Here is a 10,727-nt window from a genome sequence, read left to right as displayed (position 1 = left end):
TCATATCATTCCATACGTAGCATTGTCTAAAGAGCCCAAAGCATTCTCAGGTCGCTAAAACTGGAATATGGTTGTCTGGATAAGACAATATGTATGATATTGACAATAACATCCCTATATTAGCACAGACTCGGGAGCTATATTACGGCTGGATACCAGGCTAGGTAGTAGCCGTTTTTCGTCGACAATTTTCGGTAATTTCCGGTCGCATGACGTCATGATTTGCGAGCGATTGAATCAAGATGGCTGACCCCGGGAGTTCGAAGACAAAGAGAAAGCGTTGCTTGGAACCCCGTCATCTTTAGATACCAGCCAAGAGACTGAAGATTTAAGAGAATCTAAGGCTCGTGGGCAGTTGGGCGTCATCTTTGGTGAGTGGAGAAAGCTAAGAGAGCAGTTCGGACTGAAGAGGGATCTCGACCTGACGCCCAAACTGTTAGACAGGTTTGTCAACAAACTTTTCTCACATTTGTCTCTATCTAATGCCATTCCGCAGAATCTACGCCACAAATGGTACTTGTCGAACAGCTTTGTCTCGCATAATGCCTACGTTAGATGATATTTTTGCATGTACATTATGTACATAATATTAATGTTACATCACGTATCACTCAACATGGAAATGTTGCGGAAAAGAAATTAACATACCTACACCAAATGGCGCGAAATGCAGATTCCGGCAGGCAATGATTGACAGCCTAGTTTCTGTGACTGAATTTTTCGCGCCAAATAGTGTCAGAGCCTTTTCATTCAACATAAAATGGCGGGAAAAAGAGTAAATGACAGGAAGATTCGAGTGTTCATTGGATGTACTCTAAATACCATCAATTAATGGCGCGAAATGCTAAATCTATGTTATAACAGATTGAAAACAGGTAGGCAGCTGTAGTCAAGCTTCGGATTATCGGTACATATGATTATCTGGTAAGAAACTAGATCAGTGCTTGAGGGCAGTAATTGGTTGATTTAAGTATAGAACTTCCAAAGGATGGGTATCAATGCGCTTGATTATTGTGCTCAATCTATAAACCCGGCTTTTATCACAACATTTATATGAAATACAACAGCCAGAATTGTTGAAAAGATATTTATTAGAATACATCCAAAGAGGTATCGGTGCCATCTGCTTATGCGCTTTACACATTACAATGGATTTTTTTTACACTTGACTGAATTAGGCTCGAGTATAGCATGCTGAAAAATCATTTCAACAGCAAACGCTTGGAGGGTATTATCGCCTATTGTGCTGCAAGCATTTCTCTTTTGCCTCTTTTGCGTCTTTGAAATGCAAGGCTATCCAGACAATCATGGAGGACAAGCATCTAAAATTGCTATAAATAGATCATTGTCATATTGCATGTTATTAAGCGTCCAAAGATTAGAAGCTAAACAATGCGTATTTTTTTTGAAAGTCGTTCAACTGTCAACGGCGCGGAAGGCTGAGCCGTAACGCTGTTATTGCCACACGTGAGCAATTGGTCAGCAAAGTTTTCTCTCAAAACGTATACTGACTAATAAGATTTTAACTTACTCCATAGTCCTAACAAAAATCAGAAATAAAGGACAGTAAACAGTACTTAAACGTATGTAGTTAACCTTATTTTGTCATCTTCAAACAAGTATGACTCTATAGTACACAACTTTTTAAGATAGTGACAACAGTGACGATTTTCTCGCCTCTCAAGCCTACTTTGGCTAGTAGAGATCAATTACGTCAAAGGCAATAATGCATTACTGCGAGCACCAAGTAATGATAAAAATTTGAATTCGTAAGAACCCATAGCACCAATATCAAGTGTGTGGTGAACTCTAAATGTGAATCTAAGAACCTCGCATCAAGTGGTCTTACACGTGGTCACTTCACTACACTTTCAAACAATAAAGCGTCTTAATATAACACTATTTTACTGAGATGTTGCATCGCCACAATTTCTGCAGATACAGCCGTGAGATCAAGGATTACCGAAAGGTTATTGACGGTTACAGGTGGAAACAAGTATAACATCGCATAACAAATAGATGTATGCTTTCTATTCTATTACATTCAATATGCTTTAGATAGGGTGTAGTTTTGTACCATATACATGAGATACATTACACATCTGTAGCCATACATACACGGCATTTACTAAGGAGGTTTCTCATGGTAAATATGGTTCCGGACTGTGCTTGAGGCCGCTGGAACTGCTGTACTTCATCTTCAGGCACATCCGTTAACCAGAAGCTTAAAGAGTTGCCGATGATGTCACACGTTCCCAGGGAGCCTTGGCATTCGATGAAGGGTACGGGCCGGAAGTACTGAAGACAACTTCCGGGACTGGTCAGCTCCTGGCCACCGCCTTCACCAGCGGCTGTGTGCTGATGGTGGAGTGAAGGAACGTAATCAATACAATATAATAATGACAGGTATAAATGTTCGAATTTTCTTCTCAGAAAACGCGTGGACTGGGGGTGGGGTGGTGCACACTGCACAACCTATCACTTTCTAGTGCATAACCAGACTAGGATCGATCCAATCAATCTTACATGTATACATTCAAAATGAACAGAAGGAGTAAGTCTGTCGCTCTTATAGGACATGAAGTCGTATTGTGTAGAAAATAAAGAAAGAAATAGCTAGACAGAAATTGAGTAACTGTTGTGTCAATTCACATACATTTATGATGTTGTATTAGTAATAGTGCGCTAGCATGTGACAATTTAGAAAAATTTGGCAGGCAAATTACTAGTACGTGGCATCGAAAGCGGTTAGCGTCTGCACCCTGTGTAAAGCCGTCCGATTTGGTCTTACGCTGGAATAATTGAACAATAACTCGAATGATTTGTTTCGTTCTTGTTCCATTTAGCTTAATGAAAATGATTCACTTTCTGTTGATATTTGTATGACCAATCATCATGGTCTTAAAATCTGCGAATTTGTGCAATGGCACATTTTCAAGTTCCATGACTTATCTTTTCTTAAGTATTTTCCAAACATCTCCATAATCGAATATTTATGATTTGCATACCATTTATCTGTAAATCATCAATATTCGTAAACCCTTCAGCAGAGGTTATTTTCATCTCCTATTACTATCCCGAGTTCAGGAGAACTTCAAAGCATAGTAAGTTTCAATTGTGCAAACTACACTCTATGGTGTTAATTGTCTGCAGTGGATGAGAGCTCGCATGGTAAAATTCTTGAAATTTTGTTCCAACTCAACGAAAATAAGTTTAGACCTTCTCATCAGTCTTCATCGACTATCTGACTCACTCGTGTCAGACATGCGTTAATGTTCAGAAACGTGACGTCAGGGGTGGGGTGGGGTCAGCCATCTACCAGATCAGTCTCCATTGCTCTCTCTAAACCGTGACGATGTGCGGTATCGACTTCCTGGTACCCATGATCGATGACATCACGTGTCCGGAGCGTTAACGCATGTCAGAATTGAGTGGGTAAGCTGATGTAATACTATATAAAGACCGATGGAACGGTCAAAAATACATAGGTATGGCCAATTTGCAAGCAGTCAATTGAGGTAAAACATGTTTCTTTTTCAAGTAGTTAGAAGTAGTACAATTAATGCGGCTTCACTAATCAAACTGGGCCACCCTATATTACTCTTCTCGATAAATTTGTTCTTCAACGTTTGACGCATGAGGTTAATACACTGAAAATGGTATATGGTGAGTGATTTTATTTGAGCTGGATGAAAAGTTCAAAAACTTTGCAACATTTTTGCTGTTGCATAACGCACCATTAAAAAGCTGTATCCTGTCCATAGGCTGATATAACCGTCAGGGCAGTCAGGAATAGCGCTTGCGTCCAAGCTGTGCAGTGCCAAAATGACCTCTGGGGTCTGGCACACCGAGCACCTGCTCACGAACTTCTTAATTTCCAGCCCTACATTGTGGGTTGGAAACAAATGCAAGTGTGTGTTACAGACAGGGAAGAAGAGAAGGTGGAGATTGGTAAGCTTTCTTGAGATACAAATGTGCCATAGCTTAGGTGTTCGTGTTGTCTTTTATCCATTGGCTTTTGAACCGTAGCTTGGCCGCATCGTTGATCAATTCTGACGTTCTATTCCTTTTTTTCCTTCAAATTTCATTGGACAAGATCATTATGCAGAAATTAGAACAACGGAAAAATATGAACTTAATCTTTTTCAAGAAAGTCACGAAGGGATCAAAGTAATGATTATTATCCTTAGTGTGTCCTTAGAGAAACACCAATTGTTACGGTTTCGTAGAGACCTTCAATGATCCATCGTATGATGGAGGAAACTGTATTTCCGAGGACAGAATGGCACTCTAGTATCTCAAGTCAGGATACCCATCTCTCTGGATTCTTCACGAGGGTTCCACCTTACCATGAGGAAGCTGTAGCCGGTCCAGAGGCTGATGTAGCCCGGAGGACAGTCAGGGTAAAAATCGGCGTCCAGGCTGTGCAGGGCTAGAACCACCTCAGGCGTCTGACAAACGGAGCACCTGCTTACAAATTTCTTAATCTCCAGACCTATATAAAGTGAACGCTGTTAAGTAAACATTAGCATGTACTTAATACGTAGATACAAGCACATTTTTTTTCTTGTTAGAATGGCATATATGACTATAATGAAATTCCGGTACCTCAACCCAAATAGATTGTAGACTGATTTTGAATTAACTTGTTAGATAAGTTATAGAGTTCTTGTTACGAGGGGTGATCAATATGTTCTCGGCCTCAACCAGAAATAATAAGCACAACTCAGATTTCTACACGTATATGTCAAGTCTTTTAGGAATGTGTACCAAAATGCAAGTTATTATGATCATTACTTTGCAGGCGACACCCTGTAAAGGTAGATAAGAGAGAAGGAAAAAAACATGGGCACTTGAGCTGCGACCTGAGGTGTGTGGATCAACTTGCTCTGCTGGAAGTCAGACACCCACTTCTTTCTACTTGAAATACGAAGGGACTCATTATCAAACATTTTAACGATGTCTTCGAAGAATTTAAGGCATGGGGAACTCGACCCACACACGCCTGATCACAGTTTACCCTAAAGGCTTGTTTTTCTCGCCACTTACCTACTGATTTTCAAAAAGATGTTGCCTGGAAAGTAATGACTGCAATAATTTAACATTTGGAGGATAGTAATAAAAGACTTCAAAGTACGAAGATGTGCCCCGAAAATTGAGTTGTGATTGATATTTCTGGGCGAGACCGAGAACTTACTGATCACCCCTCTTAATGCTAGTGAAGTGTGACATTATATTGCCATGCCTGTGTATTTGTTTGTTCCTACTTGTAGACACTCCAATATCAGCAACACTGCCTGAAAGTCTGCGTAATGTACTTTGTCATATTTGCTAATAAATAAATAAATCTTGGGCATTGTCAACGGTTGAATGTTGGTTAGTGGATTTAAAGTGCTTCTTATGGTGACATGTTTTATACTAGTTTTTATTGGATAGATCTTAAAATGATGTTCTGTTTGCTTCTGAAAATATGCACAACTACCTACCCCTGACAGGTATTAGTGGCTTCTCCGCGCTGGTCTCCACTGTAGACAGCCAGTAAGTCTTGTCATCTCTGCTCGCATAGTTACAGGTGTCGTCAGGCTCACAGGACATGAAGGGTATTGTACTGAACCTGGGGAGGCAGGACCCAGCACGTCCTGTACGGGATAACATGAAAATAAAAGTGTGAGTGGATCAAATAGATATGTCCGGATATGCAGCTTGAACTCTACCGTACAAACTTGGTGTGTTATGCCATAAGGTGGTTTAACGGCTATGTAATTCAAACAACCAAACAAAGAAATAAACATTAAGACAAGATTAAGATGTGAGCGCGTAGAACGTACATTGGTGACGTTCTAGCCAGACAGCGTCGTCGTTTGCCCATATTTGTTTAACAAGACTTAGAAAAACGTCTAGGCTTACCCAGATCCTGTTTGTGTGCTCTCTCGTTGCCTTCAACGTGGAGCAGACTGAAGCCTGACCAGAGCTGTCTCATGCCGGGTGGACAATTGGGTACCGTTGTGTTCTGGCTATGACGGGCCAACAGTCCCAGACTGACACCAGGGGGACCCTGGCGACCTTGGGATCCAGGGATACCTAGTAACGAAAATCATTATAGCGTATGAGCATGATGCTTTTGATTATAGTGGATTTACCTCCTTGGTATCGTTTGTTGATTTACTATCCATTAGTTTTAATCTTCATATAGCCTCGCCAACAAAGTCCACTTTTATGATTCACACTTTGCGTTCTTGTTGACGAAAGGCCAGAATGTACACACACACCAATCAGGATAGTCTTATTGTTGTTTTGCCGATGAAACAATTTGAAATAAGAAACCCTACCTGAATCACCACGAGGTCCACGGAATCCAGGAGCTCCACGCTCACCCTTCTGACCAAAGCCGGGTGGCCCTAAATATGAAAGAGAAGATATCATGTGTCTATGTGGCTGTGGTATCATCTATTGAGGAAAGACACCAATCTCCGGTTATTTAAAAAGAATATTAAAGACATCGAAAGGTAATGTAACACTCAATGAGAGCAGTGCAGATCGGCCCCAAAATGGGTATTCTTAACATATTTAGAAGCATAAGGCTGATGTTATACTAGAATAAACGACAGATTGAAACATACGTTACGTTAAAGAAAGCAAAGAATGTCATCACTTCTGGTCAGATACGTTATTCCATGTAGGGATTATAATCAATCAGAATGTAATATTATCCTGTAGAGTACCAGAAAACGGTATCCTGGTTTGCACTGAGGAAATTCACCACATCTTCAAGCACATACTTTACATAAGCAGCCTTGTAGGCGCATGGTCAGTACTAACCCTGAGGTCCCATCAGACCGTCCAGTCCCCTGTCTCCCTTGATACCAACTCCAGCTGGGCCGATCGGTCCTGATATGGCATCAAAGGATATACATTTAAAACATTTATACACAATAAGCATACTCAAAATGCAACAACTGTATAATGAATCAAAGGTACCGTTTATCAAGTACGGGTGGTGCATAATTTTCAACGAAACATCAATTGAAACTTTGCTGTCAATCTGTTCTGGTCACTATCATTACAGGGCTATCACCTGTGTAAGAACATAACTCGTAAGAAGTTACTGAGAATAGTTTTGACAAACCTCTTGCTCCAGGTGGTCCAGGGAGCCCCACACCGGCCAACCCTATAGAAACAAGGCAATACGACTATCAAGACGACTTAGGTAGAACATCCAGAACATTAAGTATAACCAGAAACTGCAGAGTAGCATAAAGAAGGGGCATCAAAACATCTTATTTTTGAAAGTTGTCACCCTGGGCTTTCTTGATAGAATAGATAAATAATTCGAAAGTGGAAGTAACTGGACGTTTCGGATAATACAATACGGATATACACTAGTAAGTAACGTTACAAATCAAAGGTGCTGTTCTCTTTTCTTTCTAGTTCGAAGGCTTCAAAGGGCGACATTTTGAAGCCTTGTTGCTGATCAAAATAGGAATAAGATGGTTACAAGTGATAGTGCTGTTGATGAACACATTCAAACATAAACCCCACCCAAAAGGAACAAAAATATCTAAAGCCGCACCACTTTCTCCCTTGGCTCCTGGTAATCCTGACGCTCCTGGAGGGCCTGGCGATCCTGGAACAGAAAACAAATGGCATACCGTAATTAGTCAGGAGAAAGTTCAAAATATCTAACTTTAAAATGACTAGCTTGCTGGGTTTTGGTACAGTGCAAGCATACAACGTATCACTTATGTACTCTCTTACTTGGTCGTCATACATTTCTGCTACTATCTTGGAACAGAATTATGTTCACTTGTCAGAACTTTAACCCTATTCAGACCGGGGGGGGGGGGGGCTTTTGAGGCCCGCGCCAACTTCGATGTCCTATAACGCCAGAACGCCTTACGCTAAAGCCACCAAATTTGGTGAGTTTTCCTAAAATATTGTTGGCAACAATTTTACGAAGTTTGACAAATTTTCCATTTTTTCGTGTTGCCATGGCAACCGTTTGCTGACAGGCAGTTTTGCCCAAAATCACTATTTTTGGTTCTAACAATGTATTTTTCACATTTATTTGCTATATTACTGCTATTTTGTTACATAAATAAAATCTTATATTATTTAACATATCTTTCATAATTATATATGCAGAAATTATGCTAATTTGATGACGTCATCAGCCCAAAATCCAAGATGGCGGACCGTATGGCCAGATCAAGAATAACAAGCTAATTATCCCTTAAAATTTGCAACTACCTGGTATTTTTTCATCAAAAACCATCTAAATGAATGAATTTAGTCTATTCCCATTGCCCTTTGTGATTATTTCTTGCAAAAAAAAGGACTTTTAAAAATTCAAGGTAGTGGATATAATATGGCGGAGCCTAACTAGTATCTTAGATGTGCATGACGTCATTTTATCATTTTAACGTCAAACGTCATATACTTGTCAGATATTATGTCGATATCATGTCCTAAAAATTCGGTGGCCCTACGGCACGTCGTTCATGAGTTAGAGGACTTAGAAGTGGAGGGCCTCAAAAGCCCCCCCCCCCCCCCGGTCCAGGGATGACCAAAATAGCCCGGTCTGAATAGGGTTTTTAAGCAAGAACGGTAGATGGCACAATCATCTAAACGGTTCCAACCGTCTTACCTCTCTGTCCGGGTTCTCCTGGCTCTCCTGGTCTACCGCTGGGACCTAACAGGAAGTTGGTTCATAGATATCAACTCTGACGGTGTGATTTCAGGGAGTATATAATGTTCAACAGGCAAGTAACTCAATACTCAACGTTAACAAGTACGTAGCAAAGCTGGCAAATATAGAAAAAATCAATCATTGATCTGATTCATCTACATAAATAAAAGTAACACACAGTAATATTTCGCAATTGAATTGAATAGCCTGTTGACAAAATCATTGATGTGAAATTAAGTTTTATCTTTGATGTAACAAAAATAAAGTAAAGAAAAAAAGTCATACCCTCTGGGCCCACTGGTCCAATTTCTCCAATACCAGGAGAACCTGCGTAGAGAAAAATAAAACTATTCACATCCGCCATCGTCTGACCTGATTCAGCCCAAAGCATTTGATTCTATAGTTCATGTACTTTGACAGATGAAGACATTTAAATGGATTTGTTTTCAACAAAGAAAATCTAAACAAATAAGAAAAAGAAGACATCACTAACCCCGCTCTCCCTTCGGTCCCGGTCCACCAGGGAGTCCCACACCAGGTCTTCCTGTTGATTCGTACAGAATATTGAACAACTTTTCTGCAGCCAATATCATGTTAGCCATTCGGGCGTTTTAGTAAATCTTAGTCTGCAGTGATAGATTAAGCAAAGTTCTGAAAGATGGACGAAATGCCTTAATAATCATACGAAAAAAAAGAAAATGATAATGATCATCAGCGTATGTAGCAGCATTTACAGTTATTCCATTGGCTATGTCTAGGAAACAAACTTATCATTCTTGATGAGGCCTACGTCACATTTCTTTTTTGTCTGTATAAAAGACACCAAACTACTAAAGACGTAAAGAGAATAGTATTGGGCAATATTTGTGTATATCTTTACGTATACATTACTATTTTTCGTTTGCACGAACAGCTCGGTTTGTAAATGTGACGTTAACCTTACCTGGTTCACCGAGTGCCCCCGGACCTCCCGACGGCCCTCTACCTCCTGTTGGTAAAATCAATCAGGTTTTCTTGTTAGGCTTCTACACCTTATGGCGTTACTTTGCATTGGAAATAGAACAAGTAAAGAAATAGACAAATAAACATGAAAACATATTAACCATGTACTAACCAGGTGGTCCAGGTGGACCAGGGGGGCCCTTCAGAGTCTTAACCTGTCCAGGGGGTCCTGAAATTCAGCAAGATATTAAGTTCATTATTTACAAAATATATATCATTCAACAATCGCAAGTTAACTAGGAATCAGAGAATCAATACCAACGTTCAGCATGAAAATCTGTTGAATAAATCAAACCCGATACACTGCATGGCTTCAGCACATATCAAGAAGGTAGTAAGGAAGTGAAATGGAACCTGGTAGTCCCTGAGGTCCCTCAAGCCCCAATCCTGGTGGACCTGTATCAAACACACAAGAAAGCATTTCAGAAAGATAAAGTGGTGAATAGAAAACAATCCTCGTCAACTGTATTTCTGATAACAAATTGCTGCTGCACTCTATGTCATTATATACATCAAGTACACATCTACTACGACAATTTGTGATGTTGGGTGTGTAAAACGAGTCGAAAACAATCTTGAAAAATTATCTCTGGTCATCCTTGACCTCGTCCTTGTATAAACAGATTGCTGCATCACCTGGTGGTCCCGGCGGACCCTCGGGTCCTCTGAGGGACTTTCCCGGTCTCCCCATCATTCCTGTCAGACAGATAAGCACCAGTTATTACAGTGAAGCTGCAGTATTAACATAATGGCCTCCATGCAACTATGTAGTAGTGTTACTACAATGCAGTAAGATACAATTGTTAGATGAGGGAAGACATTTGAGAAAATATCCAGAAGACCAGTGAGATGAGTAACGCCCCCTACCTGGATCTCCAGGAGGTCCAGATTCTCCCTGTTTCATGGAAAATAATCGTTTAAAAATCAGGGTTGGTCAATTGGTGTAGTCTCTACCAGACTCCGGATCGCTGGAAAAATCGTAGAAATGGAACAAATAGAGGAGTAAGCCGGCCAGAGGAATATAACCGGCCAGGGAACA

General features: G+C 40.4%; 1 protein-coding gene and 1 long non-coding RNA gene across 6 annotated transcripts in view; one reads left to right on the top strand and one right to left on the bottom strand.

The window, feature by feature from the left end:
• Positions 1 to 49: 49 nt before the first annotated feature.
• LOC118412006 overlaps positions 50 to 10,727 on the top strand; it is a 29,616-nt gene continuing 18,938 nt past the window's right edge. Inside the window, exon 1 of the long non-coding RNA XR_004830711.1 lies at positions 50 to 444. This is a non-coding gene — a long non-coding RNA (uncharacterized LOC118412006). The remainder of the gene's footprint in view (positions 445 to 10,727) is intronic.
• LOC118412004 (collagen alpha-5(IV) chain-like) overlaps positions 1,074 to 10,727 on the bottom strand; it is a 21,635-nt gene continuing 11,981 nt past the window's right edge. For 4 of the 5 annotated variants that reach the window (XM_035814575.1, XM_035814576.1, XM_035814579.1 and 1 more), the window contains 16 exons: positions 10,556 to 10,583; positions 10,325 to 10,384; positions 10,043 to 10,084; positions 9,801 to 9,857; positions 9,630 to 9,674; positions 9,180 to 9,230; positions 8,972 to 9,013; positions 8,645 to 8,689; positions 7,571 to 7,624; positions 7,127 to 7,168; positions 6,820 to 6,888; positions 6,330 to 6,398; positions 5,908 to 6,081; positions 5,487 to 5,639; positions 3,738 to 3,883; positions 1,074 to 2,358 (listed from right to left, as the gene is read on the bottom strand). In XM_035814575.1, the coding sequence (XP_035670468.1) occupies positions 2,095 to 2,358; positions 3,738 to 3,883; positions 5,487 to 5,639; positions 5,908 to 6,081; positions 6,330 to 6,398; positions 6,820 to 6,888; positions 7,127 to 7,168; positions 7,571 to 7,624; positions 8,645 to 8,689; positions 8,972 to 9,013; positions 9,180 to 9,230; positions 9,630 to 9,674; positions 9,801 to 9,857; positions 10,043 to 10,084; positions 10,325 to 10,384; positions 10,556 to 10,583 (1,341 nt within the window). In that variant the 3' untranslated portion in view covers positions 1,074 to 2,094. Of the gene's footprint in view, positions 2,359 to 3,737; positions 3,884 to 4,349; positions 4,496 to 5,486; positions 5,640 to 5,907; positions 6,082 to 6,329; positions 6,399 to 6,819; positions 6,889 to 7,126; positions 7,169 to 7,570; positions 7,625 to 8,644; positions 8,690 to 8,971; positions 9,014 to 9,179; positions 9,231 to 9,629; positions 9,675 to 9,800; positions 9,858 to 10,042; positions 10,085 to 10,324; positions 10,385 to 10,555; positions 10,584 to 10,727 lie in introns of all 5 variants that reach the window. The other variant, XM_035814577.1, reaches the window with a different exon arrangement.

This window comes from Branchiostoma floridae, chromosome 3 (assembly GCF_000003815.2).
Source record: "Branchiostoma floridae strain S238N-H82 chromosome 3, Bfl_VNyyK, whole genome shotgun sequence".
Lineage (NCBI taxonomy): Eukaryota > Metazoa > Chordata > Leptocardii > Amphioxiformes > Branchiostomatidae > Branchiostoma > Branchiostoma floridae.
This window is presented reverse-complemented; position numbering and strand designations above follow the sequence as displayed.